Source organism: Taeniopygia guttata, chromosome 1A (genome assembly GCF_048771995.1).
Source record: "Taeniopygia guttata chromosome 1A, bTaeGut7.mat, whole genome shotgun sequence".
NCBI classification, from domain to species: domain Eukaryota; kingdom Metazoa; phylum Chordata; class Aves; order Passeriformes; family Estrildidae; genus Taeniopygia; species Taeniopygia guttata.
Genome location: NC_133025.1, coordinates 24,238,601 through 24,263,727, shown reverse-complemented (window position 1 = coordinate 24,263,727; position 25,127 = coordinate 24,238,601). Strand labels below are relative to the sequence as shown.

Genomic DNA, 25,127 nt, shown 5'->3' with positions numbered 1-25,127 from the left:
TAGGATTTCAGCCTGTCTCTTGTTACTGCAGACCTTAGGTCTACAACCATGAGCTGGAAACTCAGTTCTGACTTGCAATATATTTCAGCATCTTGTTTTTCATGAAGATCACAACTAACATACAGAGCTCACCCTGGATTTGTGTTTATGGATTTCTTAATTTAAATTAATGGACAAGTTTAACCTGCTTACTTACGAGAGCTGTTTCCTAAAATGCTCCTAATCTGATTCTGGAACTTTTATATTTGTATCTTATATTTCACCACCCTAGTAGTCCACTGTATAAATTGAAACAAATTCTTAACAGAAACTTTCATGTATTAGTAAATGAAGAGTCTGTTCCCACCTTTCCGAAAAGTTCACTTAAGCATTCACTGACTAAAAAGTTCAGAACATCCCTGCAGCTCTGGGACCTCAGACCACACACTCTTATAAAGTGGAAGCCAAAGAATGATAAGTCCTTTATTTTTACAGGGTGTGATCATTCCCCCACCTGCAGAGATAAAACTATTGCTGTTATTAACTCTTTTTAAAAAACATGGAAAAATACATCTGTTTGGGTTTTTTTAAAATAAAAATGCAAATGGAACAAGGTCAAACACCAGACACTTTAGCAGTGTTGTCTGTTGTCTGTGCTGGTGAAAATTAGAGTTGAACTGCTGGTTCAGTATCTCTGACCCAGCAGTTAGGCATTAAAATTGGAGGTACTTTCTTCATGCAGGGATTTACAAATTAGGCTAATTAATAAAGGCTAACCATATCTTGGTTACACTAATCTTCCTAAGCTTATTGTAACAAAAGGAAAACATCTTCTGAGGGGCAATTCAGAGGAGCTAAGATAGGTTCCTGCTTTGAATCATCCTCCAGAGAAAAGAGTCTGTACTGATTAATGCAAAATGTTGGGCAGGGCTGGGCTTGGCTTGGCTTCTTTGCTGTGCTACATAAAAAGTTGTATTTGCTGCAGAAATTGGGAAGGCCGATTGAAGCAACTAGAGTTTCATAAAATAGTAGTGAGGCAGGTTCTTCTCCACACACTTCTCTCACAACTTGATGCCAGGGGTGAGTGTCACATGTGTCAGATGTTCAGTTTTGGCTGTTGTATTGCTTTCCCTTCCAATTGTAAGTGGGAGAAAGAAGGACTCCTTCATATAGCACTGATTCAGACCCTACTTAAGACACTCAGGATAAAATATAGAGATTCACTTTTATTTCAAACCTTGAGGAAAGCTTGTCTATTTTTCCAACAGTCTCAGCTCAATAAGAGCTGCCTTTTCACCCTATGTACCTGATTTTGCTTTTTTATTTTACAGTATTAGAGCTATCACAATGATATCAGCTAGGGTTTTACCCAGGCAATGCTTAGGTAGAGAAGCAGTGACAAAAAGCCCATCCTACATAAGCCTTAAGGAGTGGGTAGTTAAGTCCCATTAATGAGAAAAGTTCTCATAGTCTGACATTTTCTATAAAACACATGAACATTTAATAATACTGTAGAATTAGAAGAATGGTACAGACCAGCATTGACATAGACCACTGTTCATAGACCAGCTCAGTTTCCAAGATATTTGATACTGAAAAGGGTTGAGAATGAGGGACTTAGTTTGCAGTCTTGCAGAATTAAAGCTTTCTATCTATTTGCCTCTCCATCAAGGCAGTTACAAGCTATCTTGATAAAGACCTACAGGGGCTCGCTCTAATAAAAGACTGAGAGCAGAAAAAGCCATGCATTTTGATCTGAAACTGTAATCCCTGCCCAGCTGCCACCCACCTGGAACATGTCTGAACTCAAAAGGCACCTCCCTTTCCCATAACCCCCCACAATGCCTACAGTTTTACTTTTGTCATGCCCAGAACTGCCCTTATTTGAGCAACTTGGCATCTTACTCATCTAAGCCCAGTCAGAACCCCAAAAAAAGGGAGGCCTTAGACTCCTCAAAATATACTTAACTGTGTATCAGCAGAATAAAGTACTTTCCAAAATACACTTTCCCAGGAGTGAGTCCAAATGCAGTGGCATGCCTCAGGCAAAAATTTATTTCAGGTTTCTCAGGTGTTGGTTTGAGACTTCTAGCCCTTAGGCTATTGTGAAATGTTTTGTGGCAGCATCACTTGCACATAAAATGAAATCACTCCTGTCTAGAGGCTGTGAGACAGAAGGAATGTGAGAAGAGCTACCCATATCTCCAGCTATAACTAATCCTTGGATTCATGGCACAAACAGGCCAAATACCAAATGTGTACGTGAACCTGCAGCCCTGTATACTCAGGTGAGGGGAACCCGTCTCTATAGGAAAATTCTGATCCAGTGACTTACATTTTAAAATACAGAACCCCTCCAGAAAGTGGGGACAGGATGACCACCATGAATCCTCTAGGACTACAAGTCTTTAAATAATGGAATGAGGAAAACATTGGCCTGCATGCTAATCCTATCCTAATGCTTGTTATCATGCAACAGGGTGAGAACAGTAGCAAGACTGCTAAAAACTCAGTACCAACAGTTTTGGCAGCTAAGGCTTTTATCCAGCAAAACATACAAAACCGTACATAAAATTATGTGTTTAAGAGTTGAACAGAAGACACACAAGCATTGATCTTTCACTCCTAAGCCTCAGGTTTTTAAGTGCTCTGCGTAAGGCAGGCCGTCTCTGTTACCTGACAGCTTTGTTGGTGTTGAAACTATACATAAAGGAAACAGTTTCCCAGGGTTGATTTCGATCTTGCTGACATTGGAATATATCAGGAGTGTTGCTAATACCATAACTGGAATAACTACACAAGTTTAAAACAAAAAGGGGGGTGAGGAGTTGAGAAAGAAGGAGTGTTTGATACCTGACAAAGACACTCAGTGAGCAGTCATCCACATTCAAGTCAGTTTCATGACTAATTTTCTGCCAGTTTTTGAGGGATTTTGTTAAATCCCCTTTTTTTTTTTTTTTTCCCAGTGGTTTCTAGGAATACTACCCATAACAAAACTTTTTCTCCCCTCAAAGTGGAAAAAAAAAAATCATAAATTGCACATTGCTCCAGGTTTAGAGAAAGTTTTTAACTAAGGTAATCCTGAGGTTTGAAATTTCAGTAAAAATGTTTTGGAGCTATAAAAAATTCTTTAAATTAGGTATGAAATGCATAAGGCTGGCATGATGAAGAAAGGCAGTGAGGTGGCCAACCAAGGTGGCGTGTAGTCCTGCTTAGCAATTTACCTGGACTACTAAAGACACAGCAAAGCTCCATGAGAAGACTGGCTGGTGTTTCAAAGGCCAGTTTGAGTGTTTACAATTTCTGGTAATTTCTGGCCACCCCTGGATAATCTATTCATAGTTACTGAGAAGGGGAAGGGAGCCTTTGTACTTTCAGAACATTTCTGCAGGCCTTAACCAGGCTCTTTCCCACTGAGCTATTATTCTTCCTCTGAGTGTAACAGGAGATCCTTGCAGAATTCCTGTGTGCATCTATGCCACAGGAGTTGGTTGCACCTGTGTGCATCCTTGCCACAGGTCTCTGGCTGCTGAGTTAGTGTGTATTTCTCATGCAGCAGTGCTAGAGGCAACGGGCCATGGCTCCATCCCTCTCCATCTCTGCAGATGTAACTTGCTCACTCTTACTGCTTAGTAGTACCCATACCTTTTTCTAAATAGGCTATCCTCTTGATATTCCAGCTCCAGAAAGCACTGCTAAAGTTCATTTCACTTTGTATGCAGCCTATTATGGAATTCATCTCATCAAACTTACAAATTCCACTAGTTTATGATATTATTCTAGCTGCAGTACTGTTGTGTGATTCAGAAATATTTTTAAAGGGGACTGTGGTTCTGAAAAACTATTCCAGGATCAATTCAGCATTTCAAATTGACAAGTATCTCTCTTATTTCTCTTTTTTTAAAGTCATTCTTGAGATACAGAGTCATATTAAATGATGGATCAAAATGTTCTGATTCATATGGAGGACAGTGACTAATTGAAAAATTTCCTGGATATGAAAACAAAGAACTGTCTTGCAGGTTTTTTCAGATGGATGGAAAAATTGCAGAGTTTGTGCCCTTCAATACACTCATTTGGCTCCATATTCACACTCAAAAGCTTGGACAGGCAAAAATATTCTAACAATGGCTTAAGTGAATTATTGCATCAATAAAAAGTTACTTTTAAAAATTACAGCTAACTTGGAAAGTTGGAAATCTTCCATCCAAGGCATTTGTTCTAAAGTTTACGAGCAATATAAAGAAAAGTTGACTGCTAACCAATGTATCAGCAACACATGTCCATGTGGACTGCATTTCCAACAGGTTATTTACATCTGTGGCACCTAAATCCATCTTAGTCAGGGGCTTCTTCGACGTCATTTCTCTGTTGAAGCACCAAAGCCAAATATACTGTAGTTAGGAATTTTCTGCTTCTGTTGCTGCAATTCTGTGCTAAATGGCATAACACTAAGGTCACAATTTTTCTGTTAATGGTATAAATCTTTCACCATAGTCTGATTTCCTAACACAAAACTAATGGCTACAAACACATGCACACAAAAAAATGAAATATAATTCATTTTTTAAATGTAAAGTAATGCTGCAACCCTAACCTTAGCCATCTTGAATACGGTGATGAATGTTTATATTTATACCATTTACATCTACATATGCCCCTGAGCTTACAAAAAGCCTTGAGAACAGAGCATGGCAAGATGTTGTCACACTGTTCCCCTTTAAAAGTTAATCCCAGTGGTTAATGTGCATGGATCAATCTCTTCTCGGGAAAAATAGAGCAGTGTTAACATGCAAAACTGTTAAATATTTGCATAATTTTGAAATGAAAAATCTCTATTTCTTCATCCCAGGGATATCCAAGTTTCCACAATTGTTCCTGGAGCAGTGGTGCTTCTGTGTAAACTATTGTCAAAGCCGGGAGGAGGGAGCCCGGCAAACACCTCGCTCGCTCTGGATGCTGAACACAATTCAAGTTTTCCATTTCCTCACTGCTTCCTTGCCCCCCCCATCTTGCCCAGGTGGCTCTGCCGCACGCAGCCACTGTCGCCCCGGCACCCACGCCGGGGTCCCACTGACGGGGCTCGTGGGCAGCCGGAACAGGGCGGACTTCGCGAAGGAGACCCTGTCCCTCTCCCTGACGAGTCCCAGTCTCCGCACGGACCTGGGTCCGCCCGATCCCAGGTTGCCGGGGCAGGGCTGTTTTCCCGTCCCACCCCCGGCGGCTCCCGGCAGCCCTGCCATGTGCGGGGCCGTACCGCCGCTGTCATCCACCCCGGCCGGAGGCAGGGACCGCCCTGGCCAGCGGCCAGCCCTCTCCTCGCAGCTACCTCCCCCGGCCGGCCGCTCCGCAGAGCGGAATCTTCCTGCCTCCGGTCCTACAAGTCACAGGGCAGAGTAACTCGCGGCAGAGCCGTCAGCAGCCCGCGGCAGCATGTCCGGCACCAAATACGTAGACTCGGAGGTAGGACCACAGGGCCATGGGGCTGGGATGCTGCCCCGCTGCCGACTGCCTGCAGCGGCTCGGACCCCGGGCTCCCTGACCCATGGGAGGAGCGGGGCGAGGGGTGGCTCGGCGGCAGGAGGGCGGACGGCCGGGCACCTGCGGGCAGGGGCGGCGGGTCAGGGGAAGCCGGGGCGCTCGTCCCCGGCGGGGTGCGGGGAGGGGAGCTGCTGGGTGTCGTGCGGGAAGAGCGGTGTATGGAGAGCTCTACAGCGAGAGCACTGGGATGGAGAGGGTACGGTGATGGCCCTGAATGAAGGGCGGTATAGGGAGAGGGGCAAGTATAGTGAGGACAGGGCGGTGCAGGCGCCGTGCCCAGGTCAGCACAGCATGGGCGGTAGGGCGAGGGCAGCGTGGCGAGGGCAGTACGGGGAGGGCGCTGTGCGGTGAGCCCCGTACGCTCCCTGCCGTGCCCGCGGGACCACGGCAGCGCCCACCCCACCGAGGGGCCACTCGCTCCGCCCTGGGGCAACGCCGCGGGCCGGGGCCGCCTGGCGGCGGGAGCGGGAGCCGGCGCCTGGCACGGCGGGGGTGTGGTGTGCGCCCCGCGGCCGCGGTTAAATAGCCGGGCGAGGCCGCCCCGCAGCCCGGAGCCCGCTGCCCGCGGGACCCGGGGCCGCCTCCCCAGCCCGCCCTCCTGCGCGGAGCGGAGCGGACCGGCCCTGCCCTGCCCTCCCCTCCCTTCCCCGCCTCACTGGGCTCTCCCCTCCCGCCCGCGCTCTCTCTGGTCCCCGCAGGGTTTTCTGTACACTGCGCCCGTCCGGGAGCAGGGCAACATCTACAAGCCCAACAACAAGATGATGGCAGATGAGCTGAGCGAAAAGGCGGTGCACGACGTGCACACCAAAGAGATCGACCTGGTCAACCGAGACCCCAAGCACCTCAACGACGACGTGGTTAAGGTGAGGGGGCGAGGCGGGGCGTCGCGGGGGTCGGTACCAAGTCCTGCCGAGGCAGGATACGCGGGCACTGTCAGGACGGCTGAAGCCCGCGGACCACATCCCTCCACCTGCTACAGGAGGGAACGGGCCAGGGGCTGATCGGGTTTTGTTTGGTTTTGGGGTTTTTTTTAAAGAAAAGGAGGATGGGCATGAGAGAGGCGTGCAGCGGCCAGGGCAGCCCTGCGGAGCTCCTCGCTGCGGTGCGGAGCGGGGCCGGCCGTGTCTCGGGCTGGCCGCGCTGTCCCGCGGGGCTGCTCTAGGCTGGGCTCGCCGCAGCCGGGCGGGGGCCGCGGTGTGTGCCCGCCCGCGGTGTGTGTGTGCCCGCGGTGTGTGCCCGCCGTGTGTGCCCGCCGTGTGTGCCCGCCGTGTGTGCCGGCAGCCAGCTCTGCAGCCGGGACGTCCCGCCCGGGGAGCGGGGGGATGAGTTGCGTGACCTTGTGTAACACCGTCGGAAGGATTTTCCTTCCCCAAGGCACGAAGAGAGGCAGGGCGGGGAGATGTCACAAGCCAGATCGCCCTCTCTAAGCCTGGCTGGTGCAAAATCAGAGATTCTAGTGGCGGTTGGATTTGTGTCCTTGTTCTGTTTTGTTCTTTGGTGCTTTTCCTTCCTTCAAAAGAAGATAAGCAAGCTAAGCAAAATCTAACTGTTCCCTTGCCTATATTTTTTTGTTTGGGTTTATAAATCAGTTTGACTGTTTTGACAAGTCAGGGTCGATGGAGATTTTTGCTTGAAGTCACTTTGGTCAGAAATATCAGAGAGATTGCTTTTCTTGTAGAAAAAGAATTTATACAGACAAATTTGTACAATCCATGTGTTATGAACGAGAGTGTTTGAGATCAGTTGAAAAATCATCGGCAAGGATATGAGCAAAAGTCAGATTTAATATTAAGTGGCAAAGCACGAAAAGTTCATGGGCAAGACTAACGCTACTACTCATAGGACAGCCAAGGCACAACAAGGGAAAACAAGCAACAAGAAAACCAAACAAAATCCAGGCAATCAAAACAGAAATGAACAGAGAACTATCTAGGGGTGTGTGTGCGCTTAGGTGTGTGTGTGACAAGAGACAGCGCGGGCAAGGATAAAAAGGAACAGGGCCTGAAAGCTTAACAACACTCCAACTTAACAGTACTTTACTTATACCTTAAGCCTAACAATTTAGCATAGGAAGAACACTTAACTTATACCTAACTTATTGCTTACATTTAATTTACAACTTAACCTAACCTTAGCAATTTACTGAGAATAACACCGAAGAGCATTTAACCTAATTTATAACTTTGAAGTTAGCAACTCAGCAGAACAACTCTTAGCAACACTTAGCTTATAATTTATGTTTAACAATTTAGCAACAGAAAAATACTTAACAGCATTTAAGTGAGTTTATAACATAACCTTCCTCACTAGCCTAACTTACTTATATATTCAAGGTACTTAGACAGCTAAGAAGGCAGTATTTCTTTGATTTGCTGTAGCATATGCACAGAGGCATGCACAAAGACATGAAGAGTCAGTGCAAGCAAGGTGCCTGTGAAAAATTCCCCCCAGAGATCAATGAAATACTCACTTTGGATGCTCTTGCATCTCCCAATGGGCAAAGGATTGGGCCTTGAGGAGCGTGCATATTGGCCCAGGATACAGCTTGTTTCAGTGATCCTCCATACATAAGGATCAGAGGGAGGTTGCTGTTTGTAGCTTGCTGCAGTCCAGGAGAGCTCGAAGGGTCCCATTTTGGACTGCTGTTAGAGGCTTGCAAGAGCCTATAGGCTTTTGTCATAAACAATGTTTCATCCTGGCCACGGTTTGTGTGGGCACTTTCTCCAAAGGTGTGAAAACAGGATTGTGCCATTCAGGTAGGTGGAATATTTTCCAAGGGTGGTCATAAGGAAAAGAGCAGCTTGTTAGCAATTCCTGGGAGCAGACATTGTTTCTGATGAGCTTGAAAAGAGCTGAGCCCGGGTGGTGTTTCCAAAGCCAAGGCCTAACGAGCATTTCTCAGATCACACTGCATGCAGCCTGGAAAGATGGAGAGGGGAGTACACCACTGCAGTGTGAAAACTGAGGATGCTGTCATCTGAGTTTGTCAGACCCTAGGAAAACGAGGAGCTGCCCAGTCATAGTGGGTGACCAAGCCACTAACTGGCTTGCTTAGTGGCCAGCAGTGTCAGAGTGTGTGCAATTCACCATGTTTGTTGTAATGAAGACCTCTTATTGAAAAAGAAAAATACTATATTGTTTCCAGAGAATTAAGAGGATGAACTCTGGATCCTTAATGTGTATCTGTAAAATTATTTATGCTATGTGCAGACAATTTAACAAGGTCATAAGTAAATTCAAATTCCAGACTTCAACACAGTTTGAAGGTGCTGAATATGACAAGCCATGGTCGTATTGCTGGATCCATGCTAAGAATTATCACAGCAGCCTGTATCTTTAAGGAGCCACATAAAAATGAAAAGGCATAAAATTGTTATTTGTTTAGAAAAAATCATCTGTGTACCTAATGGTACAAAACTGCCTTTAAAATGAATGATTTTAAAAATGAGAGAGCAATTCTTCTACCCATGGAGGAGCAGCTGAGTAGACGGGGAATGCCAGAGCTCATGAACAGTACTGCATCACAGTTTATTGCGTATGTCAACAGGAGAAGTCCCCAAAGCAACCAAACCTTCTGAGGATGAGTCATAGCTCCCAAGCAAGTCAGAATTCTGGTGTCCACAACCTGACCTAATGAAAGAAAGACCCGAACGGGAAAAGAGAGAGACCACTGACAGAAGAAAAACACAATTGCTTTAAAAGAAGCTGAAACCTACAAAGCCTATCATGCCCTCTCTGCCTCCCACAGAGGCAAGGATTAAGGAAATTTGTTACATTCTGTCTTCTAAAATAAACTTGGGGAGTAATAAGTATAGGAATGGAAAAAATAAGTTTTTCCTTTTGAAATAATTGTGGACCAACATATTCACTGAAAAACAAACAGCCAGAATACAAGTACTACCTCTATGTCAGCAAGTTAGCTCCTGGTAGTGAACACAGTTGCATCAAGACATAGGAATATACCAAAATGAATTTTATGTTAACCAGAGAGGATCTATTTTACATCATAAACCTGCAGTATTTATACAAAATGGCATTTTAAATTAACATTTTCTGGTTTGTTACAAGGATAAATAAGAATAACTTTTATTTTAAGTATTTCATAGATAGACCAACCTGCACAGTAGAGAGAGGAATTTTTGCCTCAATTTGCATTTATATGGACCCTGTGTTCAAACTCAGTCTATTAGATGTAGAAATAAAATTCACACCCAATACCTAGGGGACAGGCTTGGATTTGGGTGAAAATACACAAGTCCAGTTCCTGCTTTAGCCATCAGTCTGTAGTCCCCTTCTGACATGCATCTGCCATTCTTACTTTGGCTGTAAAACTTTGAGGCAGAATGCTAAACTAACTGAAGGAGACCCCAGTCTTAAGTACTGAAAGTCAGAGGAAAAAAAATGTGTTGGGAGTCCTGTAGTGCCAGAAGTATGGCTCAGGCTGAGCTCAGTTTTGTTTAAAGCCATTGCATTTTTCTAGATTCAGAACTTTCTGTTTTTACCCACTATTTTATGCATTTCTTGCCACTTGACTATGAGGCACAACAGCATGGAAACTGGGGACAAATCAGTCAGCCATGAAATAGAAATGATTAGACAGAGAATGAGGAATCTGCTCTGTAAGCAGCTCTCTAAAAGGCCTCAGTGTTGTCTGTATTCAAATACTTCCCATAGCACATTTTAAAAATAACCTTCTCTTGTGAGAAACAAGAGACACGTTCCCTTGATTTGCAGCACAGAGCATCTGCCCAGCTTCCCCTGCAGCAGAAGTGTGGTGCAGGCAGCATTAGGGCTGGGATCCAGGCGAGGGGCAGAAACCCAGTCAAGACCCATTTATGAAAACAAGACACATGGAGCAGTTTTGCATCAAAGCTGTTTGTGACTTTGCTTATAGTTTGTCTTTGAATTAACTACCAAGTGGAAGCTTAGTGCTGGGAGGTTTCCAGAAAAATGGGGTAAAGGACTGGATTTCTGTTCAGAGAGGGATGTGAACAAGGCCTTATGGAACCTGAGGTATGCAGACAGTGGAAGTAACGGCTCTGAACAGGAGGAAGCACAAACTACTAAAAATCACCAGAATTTCTTTTTTTTTCACATTTTTTTTTTTCAGTGGAGACCAAAAAGGAAGGATTTTCTTCCTCACACAGCTGTCCATATATATTACCTAGACAGTGGGAGAATGTGCACTAGTGGTTCCATTCTTTCAGGCACTGGCTTGTGAAGGTGGCTAGTCAGGCAGGAGGTGAGGAGGGAATCTAGTAAGGGAGAAGCAGTCTCTGTGCATGTGGGAGCTCTCCAGGAGTCATGCTGGTGATTGTACAGGTCGTTTGCCATAGTTTTATCTGTTTCATATGTCCTTCACCAGACAGTTTTGCTCTTGGACTTGCGTCCAGCAGGTTTTATTTGTGATAAGACACAACAAACAGGGTGGAAAGCTTATTGCTTTTTTCTCTCATTCATTCCCAAACGACCTGGGATTCACATGAAGGTGCCTGAAGTTCAAGCTTTGCTCTTCTTGTTTCCCAACACAGTATTCGTGTTTTTCAGAGTATGGCTAAATTGTAGCTTTCGAGTTTTAGAGTTCAAACTTCCTCAACATATCTGTGGTCAAGTCTGCACAGAGTTTACTGAATTTGGAAAACACAGAGGAGGGAGCCAGCTCTCCTAAAGATTACTCTTCTCACTAACTTCCTTGCTCCTTGCTGAGAATGGGGACAGACCTTGTAGCCAACCTTACAAAGTCTAATCGTCACTTTTACTAGTGAGGACCAACTGTGCAGTCACATTTGCAGCCAGCTTACCATTTTTCCTACAGTGATGCCCAAGGAACAAAGGCCTGTGGCTGGTCTACCATCAAGAACATAATTATTATTTTGTTTTAAACAAGTGGTGTCTATCTGTTGTTGATTGTATAGGAGTCCTTTTTGCTCTGGGGAAAAAAAAATGTAGTACTTGGCTGCAGATGTGAGGATGCAGATCTTTTGTACCAGGTTTCAAAGTTACGTATTCATGCCTTCCACTTAAAACTAATGCACTTGAGGGCAATTCAGCTTACTGCAAGGAAACATCTGGAATTTTTAGTCAGATGTTGACAAACACTGTAATACCCTTACGTACTCATTAGGGAGGAAAGTATTACTCAGGCGTGCTTTTAAAGCTATTTACAATTTCTGCCTCATAATAATGAGAGGATTTTTCAAAAGCAGTTTATATTTTATGTAATTTTTCATGACTGAGGTCCCTCCCTGTTGTACTGAGCACAGTGTAAGATGCTCAGGGAGATGACTGGTGAGAGCACTTCCCATCCCCACGCTTGAGACCCTCATGGATGGAAAGCAGGTATCACCCCATGCTCTTTTTGAATGGGAGACCTAAGGTGGGCTGTCACTCAGATGTGACAAGTGTCAACCCAAGAGGAAGACAGTTCTGCTCTTCAACATAGTAAAGTCAGAGAAAAGCAAGCTCAATCAGGTGCTATTTCTGAAATAAGTAATTAAGTGAAATTTAATGCAGACCCTTTTTCTTTGTTTTTAGAAATTGTTAAAAATCATGAGAACATAGATAAATGTTTAACTTTAAAAACATCCATATAAATACATAGATACATGAATATATGTTTGTCTATGTGTTCTAATCCAAGCTTGTCACCTGGGCTCTTGCTATTGGCAGTGACCAAAGTGTGATGCCTCCAGAGGCAGATTCACATCACGGTATTTAACCACAAAACAGGAGAAGCAGTGCTCTCAGAGGACATGCTTGTCTCAATTGCTGATACTTACAGTTTAGACACCTTACCTGTGCCAAGCAATTAATTAAATTAAATGGTTCTGTAACGCTGTAACACTGTGCCCTATTAACAAGCTATGGGGTTTAGATTTAAAATACAAGCAAATTCAAATGTTTGACTTCGGCTGATCACATGATTCAATTCTGTTTCAAATAATTCTTCCAACGCTAGTCTAGGAGTTTGAGATTAAAAACTTGGGTCATTATGAATGCCAGTTTGTACAAGGTCTGAATGAGGTTTTAAGAGTTCTGAAAAATAGTTTTCTTGCACATTAATTAGGAGTTCTCAGACATGGAATTTCTGAATGTCCATAAGAGTACAGCTAATAATGGCATCTGTTCTAATGAAACCTTCTTTCTCAAAAAACTGTTTGTGTTTAAACTCATGGCATTATTAAAGCCTTATGCACAGCCTTCTTGCTTGGCATGATGAACATGACTCATAATTCCATAGAAAAATTTGATGGCCATGGGGACAGAGAAAATGATTCAGCATGGCTGTTTCTTTTGTTAGAATTTATTGGACACTATCTCAGAATCAAAAGAAGGAGATACTTTTCAATTCTGATAACTTCAACAGAATTTAGACCATATGTTAGAAAATATTAAGAACTATTTGAATCGATTGTAGAACTTTTAGCGCACTATGTGGCTATAAACACTGTCTTTTGTTGCATAGAGTGTGGATATCTAAAACAAACAAACAAAAAATACTGAAATGCAAAACTCTCCAGGGGAAAAAGGGATAATTGTGTACAGTAGAATGGTCTACCAATGAGGTCCCCAGTGAGGAAATTTTATCTTGGTTGTATTTTAGGCAACAGAAAGAAGAAAATACAAGTGAACTTGGGTGATTCTGAAACACTTGTGATCTCTGGAAAACTGAAGACAGATATTGTTCTAAACGAAGATAAGTTTGTATTTCCCACAGTTCTCAAATACCCTTCTCACAGACACCAAGATGAAGTCTATGTCAGTAACTGATTTTCTGAGCTTTTTGATCCAGAACTACCATATTTTTTTTCTAGACAAATGATAGTTATAAAACCCATCTTGGACTTTAAAACGGTTGCTTATTTTGAACATGAAAGAGAAATTATGCCATTTAATTACATGTGATTTATTAGGGAGGCAGGTTTTACGCCATTCGTCTCTTTATATTTTCATGATAGATTTCTTAGGAAAAGTGTCTTTTTAGTAAAAAAATTTTTTAAAAAATTTCAAAAAGTTAAAAAAAAATTGAACTTTATGCAATATCATCCTTGTCAGAAATTGTTACCAGATTAGCAGTCAAAGGAAAAAATAATTTCAGTGCCACTGTCCCATTTTAATGAGCTCATGAGTTGTTAATATATGATTTTATTCAAGATGTAGGAACTGTGCTCTAAATGTTAGTGGGGCTGTACAAGGGTGGAGTTTGTTTGTAGTTAAACAAATAGGAACTGATAAATTCAATTTCATAGATAAGAAGTGAGAAGACATTCTCACAGCTGAAGGTGAAAGCATCACATTCTCTGTCCAAACTCCTGCTGTGCTGAATTTATATTCTGAGTTCCAAGAAAAGCCTAAGGGAGTCTCATAGATGAATTGCAACTTTTCCTCTTTCAACTTTGAAATCCCTTCTTGGAATTCAAACAGATGCTACAAAAAATAACCAGTTTTCCTCAAGATCAGGGATCTGTCTCCCATAGAGCTCAGCCATAAAATCATCAACTGTTTTATGAAGTCCAAATTCATGTATCATAGAAAGGTTTGGATTGGAAGGGACCTTAAAGATCATCCAGCTCCAGCCCCCAGCATGGGCTGGGATGCCGCTCACTAGACCAGGTTGCTCAAAGCCCCCTCGGCCCGGCCTTCAACACTTCCGGGGATGGGGCATCCACAGCTTCTCTGGAAAACCTGTTCCAGTGCCTCTCCTAGGAATTTCTTCCTAATATCTAATCTAAACTTATCCTCTTTCAGTTTAAAGCCATCCCACCTTGTCCTGTCACTACATGCCCTTGCAAAAAGTCCCTCTATAGCCCACTTTATTTAATACTCCAAGAGCCTTCTCTTCTCCAGACAGAACAACTACAAGCCTCTCAGCCTGTCCTCACAGAGGGCGTGCTCCAGCCCTCTGATTGTCTTTTTGGCTCTCCTCTGGAGTTGCTCCAGCAGTTCTCATCTGGAGGTCCCAGAGCTGGACAAGCACTTCAGGTGGAGTCTCATGAGAGCAGAGTGGGAGAATCACCTTCCTCAGTTTTTTTTTTTTTTTTTTGAGGCAGACCAGGGTGCTGTCAGCTTTATGGGCTGCAAGCCAGATCATGTTGAGCTGCTCATCAGTCAACATCTCCAAGTCCTTCTCTGCAGGGCTTGCTCTCAATCGACTTACCACCCAGCCTGTATTTGTGCTTGGGACTGCCCTACTCCAGGTGTAGTACCTTTTACTTGGCCTTGTTGAACTTCAACTTTCAAGCCTGTCAAGGCATCCCTTTCCTCCAGCATGTCAGCCTCACCACACAGCTTGGTGTTATCAGCAAACTTGCACTCAGTCTCATTGCTGTTCTCATGCAGTTTATGACAGGAGCAGAACTATAAAATATCTTGATTTTTATTAAATACTAAAGAAATACCTCATATTCAAGGATCAGTAACTTAAGCTCTTCCATAAGAAAAATAACCTTCTAAAAGTACAAATTCAGGGACAAGTCTTTTTTTAAAGGAAAAGAGGCAGCTGGGTATCACTGCACACTCACTGTCAGCAACAAGCATGGTTCAGGTAGAAATGAGGGGAAAAGGTGAAAACAAGTTATACAGATTTGCAAAAAAGAATCACAGCAGCTAACAGGAGTGTGTTTATCAATAGTATACATAATCAAGAGTCTCCTCTCCTTAGACTCTCTTTACAAACTATAAACAGAAAAAAAGTGGTTTCCAGGTCTAAAACAACCTCCAAAGGTCCCTGTCTCCATGCACTACTAAAGAGTCTAAGGTCACTACATTTACATGTTCCAATAGTGCCTAAAGTTAGGAGTGATAAAGCTGAACCAAGTTCTAAAAAGTTTTACTTAATACCAGTTTATTACCTTAATAGTATATAAGCATACAATAATAAAATAGAAAGCTGTCATGTTTATATTTATTAAATATAATTTTAAATATAAAATCAGTTTACACAATGTTTTTTATTAAGGCTTTTGGATTCAGCTTTACTCCAGGCACCAGTGAAATAAAAGAAAAAAATCATTTTATGTTTAGTGTAGTCAAAACTTCACACTGGTGTTCATGTTCATAAATATACTTCTTAAAACATACAAACAGACAGTCATGGATATACATAAATGTCTTAGGGTTCTTTGGTAAAATAGCTGTATCAAACAAGGAACTGTAGAACATGAAGTAAATAATAAAAACAAAGAAAGCTTCTTAAGGTTTCTCTTTGGGAAAACTGCAATAACCTCCCAGCAGCCCAGTTTCCAGGGAGGAAAACAGTAATTTTATTTTCTGACTGCTTACTCCAACAACATCAAGACATTTGTCAAGGAACTAGCAGACATGGTATTGCCCACCTGCACAGGAAGTTTTGCTGTGTTGCAGAGTGCAGATCTTTCCTTGAAACTACTTGTCTTTCCTTCTGCCAGCCTGTATTGGAACAGGAAAGGCTAGTGTTTCAGGAAGAGACCTCTGGAGAACAGCTGGTTGCTACAGAGCTGACCCATTGGCATCAATTGCATTTTTCTCACGAGTACTTCCGCAGGTTTTGGTGAGCCTGCCCATCTGATGAAACCAAGCCTATCAGCAGGGCTTTTCTGGTATGTAATCAGCACAGGCAGGGAGTAGGACATTGTTCTCTCAGTAAATAGAAGCAAACCTTTTTTTTTTGCTTTTTCCTATGATTTTCACTTTGTGATTTTTCAGATTGGTGATCTGCAATCACTCGCTTTTCTAAGTCATGGCATCGTTTACACATTTTCATAATGCATTTGAGTATTTGTTATGCACGCAGTAGGAATCACTCCCAACCAGACTGATTTTCTTCTCTGGCTAGAAGAGTTCAGTCCTTCAATTCTATTTTCCAACATTAATATCCTTGTTTGTTAAAGCATTGTTTGCTTTTCTGGCATACTCTGTAGCACTCAGGAAAGATTCACTGTTTCCATTAAGAGGTCTGCCAGCAGAACACTTTTCTGCCATACTGTGGAAAGCAGGCCCAGGGAGACAGGAAAGATAGAGCAAATTCATTGGTCAGTTTGTGCAAGTAACTGGGGTGCACCAGTTCTGCTTGCTTGTTTAGGCTTTCATTCACTTTGGAAATACTTGTTTGTAATTTTTCTGCACTTAACAAGCCTTACACAACAGCCCTGGTCCTGGCCATCTGCAGTCATGGCATCTTTTTTTTTTATTTTTTTGCAAAGGAGCAACTGTTGTGCCTTGTGATCTGGCCAGTCCCCAGAAGAACAGTGTGCTCTGAAGACAGAGTTTGCGGTTGATAGGCAATGCCTAATCGTGCTGCAGCCCAGCCTGGAGGGACTCTTGGAGTTCCCTGGTTAGATGCTTGCCACCAGTACCAAGAGTCAAGGTGGTTTCTTGTATTGTGAGGGAACAGAACACTGCTGGATGTTCACGTTTTGTAGTGAACCCATGCTTTAGCTCGAGGTTTGTATAAATACTGTGGAACAGAATGAGTTTGTGCTTTAGTGAACACCTGAGATCGCCTAATGTTTGCTGTTGGCACCTGATTAGAGAGTAAGTAGACCATCTAGGAATCACGAAGCTCTATGTGTTCAGGAACAAAGTACCAGTTTTCCTACATAACTACAGGTTTGCCAAATAGAAATAACACAGTGCTCTTAGTGAATGAGTCTGGGTGTCTGGGAGGGAAGGGAGAAGAGCAACTTTCCTACTGTAAGTCCCAACAACTTCCTGTCCTCTTTCCTGCAGATTCAGTAGAAAGAGTATAAACTTTTTCATCATTTTCTGTTAAACTGTGGCAGCAGTCAGGACAAGCAGTCAAGACAAGCATCATGTGGTAATGTGGTATTCCAGGAATCAAGGAAATACATAAATACTTAACTGGCACCCACGATTTTACAGAAAGGTTGTGAGTTTATTGCTTAACTTTTTTTTCAGCTGCTGTGACGTCTTTCTTCTCCAGGCACTGTAACTGGGAATTTTTAAGTTCCAAATAGCATGTGGAAGTGCTAAGATAATAATAATCTCATATGCTCACACATTTTCTTATTTTTAATAATACACATCACAGCCTTCTCCAACATAAGAATAGTGTTGCATCTGTCTTTAGCATCACCTCCCAAATGTGACCCATGCCATAGGAAGGCTTATAATTTTGTGATATTTTATATATTTTCTTATGTTAATGTTTCTTTAAAGAACATTGAATATATTTGGTAATTTTGCAAATTGCATTTACTACAACAGAAGAAAAATACTGTATCTGTCTCATGCCTTGCAAGGACATATTTTAATACACTGAAACAATATTACACTTACAGACTTGGAATCAGGGAAAACCTATTTAAAAACTACTGTAAGCAGTAAAGACAGTTTCCAAACTCTGGGCATAAAAATGTAAAGAAAACTAGCTTATGACTTTTTCCTGTGTACATTCAGCCTAGGCTTTAGCCCTGGTCTGGCAGAGCATGTAAGCATATTGACATCGGTGCGACAGTTCACATTTTTCATGTTGTGTGCGTATTTAAGTGTTCTGCTTGCCTGGACATATTAGTGATCAATCAATAGAGATACAGTAAGGATCTAAGCCTCCTTTTACTGATTCCAAGAGATATTGAAAGTACACAAAAATTGAGGCATTCTTAGCACTTGTTTGTGTTCCTCTGGAGTAGAACAGGGGTGGTACCTGGCTATGTGAGCTGTATGCTGTGAGGACAGTGGCATCTTGCAGCTACCACACATAAAGATACGAATTATGATAGTTACAGTCATAGAAATGTAGGTCAAAGCCTAATGCTGGTGGCTTTAATATTTCTTTTTCTGACAAACCAAGCACAGTAATTTTTTCTATGTAATGAATATTAGAAACCTCAAAGAACAAACTTCTGAGAACCACAGCTGATAAGTAGGTGATTTGAGCCTGGCATTTAATATACCTTTCCAGCCGGCCAGCTTCTGATACATAGGGACTTGAAGTGACAAGGTCAGCAGGTGAACTGATTTCATACATGTAGCATATATTACTGAGTCAGATGATAACTTCATACTGTTAAGCTTTTTTAATTAATAGTTCTGATCTTTAAATAGACATTTTCCTGCTCTTGTAAATAAATCTCGTAAATAAATCCCATACCATTTCCCTTTCTTGTAAATAAATCTATTTTAGAATCAAAGCAGGTTCCTCAGTTTCCTGATAGGAGTTTAATAAACAAGTGCAGAGCAAAAGAAGCTGCATTAATTCTCATAGCAGAATCAGACAAAAGCCTCAAGCAATGTAAAAACTGGCTTTACCAAACTGAATAGTAGGAAACAAAGAATAGCTGAAGTCAGGAAGTGCATTGTAGGCATGGAGCAGGAGTTGATAGTGTTTAATAGTTTAGTATGAAACAGAAGGCTAGAGTGAGTTGTTAGCAGCCTTTAGAGGGTCAAAACAAATTTCCTGCACTTCTCTCCTGTCACAGGTGAACGTACATGTATTTTCACTAGTTTGGCAGCTGCCTCAGTGTGCAGATTTCACAGCATATCCTGACAGCCCCGGAGGAATAAACTACACAAGGAACATGCAATCTAGTAAACGAGACCTGTGCACAACCTAAGAAAACTTTTATGTAGATAAAATGAGAGTTCACAGATCTACATACACATGATGCTTTGACAAAAGTGACCTTGAGAACAATACCCTAAAGATGTTGTCTTATACTTGCAAGACAGTTAGATTCATTACCAGAAATGACAGCGTCTTTCTTCTGTAGGATCATATTTCTGGGCACTTCTCTTTCTCCTGTCAGTCCTATTTTTACTTTACTTACTTCAGTTGGACACCCTTTATCAGTCTGATGACACTCACCATCAGTGAGTGCTACCAAACTAGAAACCAGAGGAGAGTAGTAGGAGAAACTGAGGAGGGAGTGAGTAATCTGAGTGATGTAAATGTAATCCATAGCAAGGCAAATTCATCCAGTCACCTTTTCCTCCTGCAGCCTGTGGAGAGCTGATCCCTACAAGTTAAAATCAGGATCCTTCATGGGAGTGGTTTAGTGCAAGAAGAAGCTGAGTGATATCTCAGTTCCTGCAACATAAGGAATTATCTGTACTGCTTGAAGAGTGAAATAAGTAGTGTTTCCCAGGCAGTGTTCTGTTAGCACATGAGTAGAAGAGTCCAGATTACCTCAACTCCTTGCCTATCTTTATTTAGATAGTGCTGCAGGTAAATCTGGTTTTGGACAGCACCGCAGAGGTTCATGTGCCAGGTGTAGCTGAACTTCCTTGGCATGTACATAATCTTCTTAGGTTTCATAATGTTCTTACAGCTTTTGGGAAGATAACGGCTTCATTTTAACACTGTATTCAGCTAAGAGTTTAAGTTGTCAGGCCATTTGTGTCTTTTCACTCACAAGTACCCTTATTCAAACTGGAGTATTGTGAAATGGAATTTGAGGAATAATGAAATGGGCAGACATAGTAATGTGACATCAGCTACCATTCCTACAGAGCCATCTCTTCTTCTGTGCATTGTTAGAAACATTCCGAGAGCTGGTATTGCTCCAAGAAACTAACCTCTTGATAATTACCAGTGATGTGGATACATCCCTATTATCTCATGGACAGATTTATTCCTGAGTACTTTTAGGACAACAGTGTATAACTTGAGCTGGGAAATCCTGACCAAAGATATATAATAAATGTTCTAATATTAGCATCATCTCCTGGAAGGAATACAGGGCTGTCCATCTGGAAATGCTATATGGCATGATTCTTCTGTCAGCTCCCCAGTTCTCCATGGACATTTTGTTGAATACAGCAGGCTAAAAATATTAGTTACTGAGAATCACAATTACAGAAAGTTTACTGTTTGATTTGAAAACCAGTGAGTTTATTGGCTTCCATTTTCCATTTCATTACAATGAATTACTTTGAAAGTAATCAAATTATGGGTTAATCTTCCTATATATTTTAAAAATTCTAGAGAATTCACATTAAACAATGGCTTCATTTTGCTTGCCAAAAAATGCATTTCTGATAAAAATAGTTCACACTTGACTAAAATAAAGATGCAACTATGAAAAGGCTGATGGAGCTCAACGCAAACCTTTTTTCCTCATGAGATCTAATATTTCCCTTATTAACCAGTTGAAATAATACAAAATGGTATTGCCACTACAACTGAAATGAATAAAAATATTTTAGATTTGACACTGACTAGCCCTTGATGCTTTGAACCTCTATGATGGCTGTGTTACTTTTGCCAAGGATTACAGCATCAGCTGGTGGGAAGCATGCAATAAATTGACAGAAGTTTTAGAATAAGAACCATGTAGTCCTTATGGAGTAATGTTTTTTGAGGAGCAGCTTTCTTTTACTGTCATCATCCTGGGGTTTGCCATCATATAGATAGTTTTCTTTTCTGATTTCAAGGAAAATTTTGGTAATAAGCCAAGAACACCCATTCACTTTGAAAATGAGCTAACATGAGATGTGGCTAAAGTGAAAAGTCTGCTTTTGAATAGCTGCAGAAACAGATTGTGTAAGTCTGCTTCCTTATGTATTCTAAAAAGAAAAGGTTTCTGCCAAAGGTTTCTGTGGAGATCAAATTTCAACTCAAATGCTACCTTTAGGTGTGATGGGTGATGATGATAATGAATATCCATCCCAGAGAATGACTTCCAGATCACTAGAACCTAGTTCAGAGTAGCAGAAAAAGAGGAGGTTTATAATTTGCATGACAGGATGTCTTGAGAGAAGCACTGGCAGAGAGAGTAATGTGAATATGTTCAATTAAGTCTGGTTTTAGGCATTCAGGGTGTTGGATATCACAGATAGTTCAGAAATTTCCTCTCAAGGACTTATCAGCCTTCACATAGATTGCACCTAGACTGTACACTTTTGTTTGTAATTATCTTTTTTCTTTAAGAAGCTGGAAAGTCCAGTGGTTTTATAACATTTTTCCCTTTGTTAGTAACTTATGTCTGGAGGTGATAAAAGTTTCAGCAGGAGAGAAGAACGAGTGTTTTTCAATTGTTACATATATTTTAGATTAAAAGAAGTTATTGTGAGCCTTTTCTTACAGTATAAGCAGAATTTAGACGGAGTGCATGTATATTCACCTTCTTCCAGCATGCTAAGGTACAACTGCCAGAGTCTCTGAGGCTGCTGGCCCATGTCATACTTACCTTGCTCCTGTACATCTTCACTTTTGACAGCATTATTATCTCAGTTTGGGATCCAGTCCCAGGAATGCAATTTTTTTTTTATTTTATCTGACTTTAATAGCCATTTATTTCATTGCAGAGGAATAGTGTTGTGATGTTCTCTTTCCTCTTGTTTGCAGTGCCTATACAATTCGTTGTTCTGACTAAATTAAATATCCTGTATTGTGGGTTATATCAAACACGTCTGTGTGACATGGAGCTGAACCATCGTTGCAATTCTGTTAATTTTCTTATAGAAATGTTATGACAATTCAGCTTCCTGAACAGCTCGGTATTTCAACAGAGAATGCTAAAATATGCCTGTTGGAATGCACTGCTTCCTTAGGTGACTTTTTGAATGATTTATGAATAGTCAAAACTATGAAATACTATTTTATTCACCTGTTTTGTACCTTAAATAGACCATAAGGGCACTGCGTACCTTAGAGCTGTAGAAGATGAGGAAAATATACGCAGTTTTGTGGAAAACTCCATCTAGAATTTAGATGTCTAATTTTGAGCTAATCATTGAGGCTCCCTGGTAGTCACTGGGTAAAGGTTACTGAAGATTCATTACTTAAATCATGGGTCATAATAGGTTGAATCATGTGAGGATGTAGGAAGTATGTGCTTTGTGTTTTCTTTTCTTGCAGGGGACCATAGCTCTCCAGGAAAGGTGTTTCTGAAATACAGCCTTGATGTGAATGTCTGACTGACGTGACTTTGTGTTCTTTGCTGCAGATCGATTTTGAAGATGTGATTGCTGAGCCAGAGGGAACACACAGCTTTGATGGGATTTGGAAGGCCAGTTTTACCACCTTCACTGTAACGAAATACTGGTTTTATCGTTTACTGTCAGCAATCTTTGGTATTCCTATGGCTCTCATCTGGGGCATCTACTTTGCCATTCTGTCATTCCTGCACATCTGGGCGGTGGTGCCGTGCATAAGGAGCTACCTGATTGAGATCCAGTGTATTAGCCGTGTCTATTCCATCTGCATCCACACGTTCTGCGACCCGCTCTTTGAGGCCATAGGCAAAGTGTTCAGCAGCATCCGAGCCACAGTACGGAAAGAAATCTGAGGGACAGTTCAAGGAGAGCCATCAGCCTAGGAAGGGGGTGAAGGTTTTGTGGTTTTTGGAGTGTTTTGGTGCCAGTTTTGTGTTTCCCAAAGCAACATACAGCAACTGGTGGTGGACTGGCCCAAAACAAAGAATCACTTGCTCAGTTTCTTTTTCTACTGTTCATTCTTACTGGACTACTTGCCTTCTAATTTTTTTCCTTTCTTTTGCCTTTTTTCCCCCCCTTTGGTCTTCATTTTAAACCTAACCTTAAAGGGCTATTCTTCCATGCCAGCTGCATATTATTTTGCTGGCTGCTCAATTCAAAGATTGAAGTGTTGTTGTATGCCTTTTTATCTTACCCTTCATTCCTTGTGAGATAAATCCACAGTGATATTGAAGGATGACAAAAATGCTTTCCAACACTATAAAGCCATTCATTTTATTGTGGCTAAAGAGCGCAGAGCTATCACAGCAGAATGAACGTGACCAGCTGGCAGGTTTTAGCAGAATGTTCTTTTTCAATTGGGTTGTCAGTTGACTACAGCTATTTACAGTCGTGGTCAGATATTGTGCAGTATGAATAAATTAGTTAAGTAAACATATTACTGAACTAGCATAGGTCCTGAAAATTTAACATTTTGTCAGGCTGGAGACATTGACATATAAAAGCTCTGGTCGGTGCCTTTCTGTCTCATTCTGTCTTGGAAGTTTGCATCCAGTCATTTCTCAACCTTTATGAGGATTGCAGAAACAAACTGCAGTTGAGAGCTAAAATTGGTCATTACAGAAATGTTTTCCTGACTGTGACTTATGATGCCATGCACTTAGGTGCTTATCTCTTTGGAATCTGGGGTATTTTTGCAAAGTATTAATATAAATGCGTATCGCAGGTATGACAGAGATAATCCTGAGGTAAAAGAAAAATGAAAGCGTGCCAAACAAGCTACAGGAGGCCAGGGAGGAGCTGCCCCTGCAAGAAGCTTTTCTACAGCTTTCAAAACTTCCCTATCAGCAGAGGTCAGCCTGCCACTAGCACACAGATTGTTTTCAGGATGCTTTGCTGAGTCTAAATTTATCCATCACAAGAGATGCTTTAGAATCTTCACATTTGTGTGTTGCTTTGTTCATTTTTAGCTGAGCTGCCACATCAGGAAGTCTTAAACAAGGGCGTTGTGTGAAAGTACCATGTTGCAAAGTGGAAGGCCTCAGTGGCGGGGCCTTTGCGACATGTTCTGATGCTGTGACCTGCAAGAGCTTTTTGCCCTTATGACAGTACTGTGTTCAGAGATGCTCTCTGCATCCTCACTGGTTTGTGTGAAGCATTTGTAAAAATAGCTGTGAGGCTAATCAGCTTTCTTGTAAACCAAGCTGGGGTCTGAGCCTGCTCCAGCTGGAATCTCTAGCAAAATAGTTCTTGACCTGCAGGAGTGCAAAATCCATCCCTTGGGATGAACATGGAGCTGTCTGGTACACCTACAGCTTTTTTATTTAGCGCTGATATTTCACATATTGCTTTACCTAACATGGAAGTGCCTTCCATTCTGTTTCTGCCAAAGCATTGAAAACTTTAGGAAATGCTGCATTTTTAAGTGGGGGTGGGGGAGGGAGAATGGGGGTGGGAGAGAATGCACAAAAATTTACAAAGCTATTAACTACTATTTGCATTTAAAACAGACACTGGTATGGATATAGTTTTATGTTTTTCTATGTACATAATGAAGAGTGTACTATTATAGATTTTTTTCAGTATTAAAAACAACCAAGATTGTAAACAAGAAATATTTTATCTTTTTATGAGGAAAATCACTCCAAAGAAAACCTTCTTGATTTACCATGTAAACTGTATATCCTGAAAGATGTCTGTTCACTTAGGTTTCTTAGTCCCTAATCCAAATACATTGCTGATCCAAACATTTACATTATTGTTATAAGCTTACAGATATAACTGACACCTTTTTTAAAAATTCTGCATGTACATTAAAGACTACAATAAAAAGATGCTTAATGGTAGATCCTGTCTGACTTCTTTTTCCTTGAAAATCATGTGGACAAAATTTGTTTAAAGCTTTCTTTGTCAGTCCAGTCAAAACAGGATTTTTCCTAATAAAAGCTCATTAGCCTTAGTATTTAACGTATGGAAATAGGGGAATGACAGCTTTTATTCAGCCATGTATGGACGTAACTTGTGACAGGAAAGTTCATTTCTATGGGTCTGTTGCACAATACTTGTCAATCTGTTACACAAAAGCCCAGCAAAACATGCTATTGTGAATGATCTACAAATCTATTAACTCTATTATAATGTCCAAATGGCACAAAAATGTAGTCCATCATATCTTTTCCAATAATTGAATGGTGTATTTAGCAGCACTCAGTAGGTCAGTGGTAGCAAATAGT

At 41.6% G+C, this 25,127-nt stretch overlaps 1 protein-coding gene and 1 long non-coding RNA gene across 2 annotated transcripts in view; one reads left to right on the top strand and one right to left on the bottom strand.

The window, feature by feature from the left end:
- Positions 1 to 25,127, bottom strand: part of LOC115490941 (uncharacterized) — a 208,733-nt gene that overhangs the window by 28,505 nt on the left and 155,101 nt on the right. The window lies entirely within an intron of this gene.
- Positions 5,220 to 24,740, top strand: CAV1 (caveolin 1). Its single transcript, XM_030257398.4, has 3 exons — positions 5,220 to 5,442; positions 6,219 to 6,383; positions 22,407 to 24,740. The coding sequence occupies exons 1-3, from the start codon at positions 5,413 to 5,415 to the stop codon at positions 22,746 to 22,748; spliced, it is 537 nt and encodes a 178-aa protein (XP_030113258.1). The 5' UTR covers positions 5,220 to 5,412; the 3' UTR covers positions 22,749 to 24,740.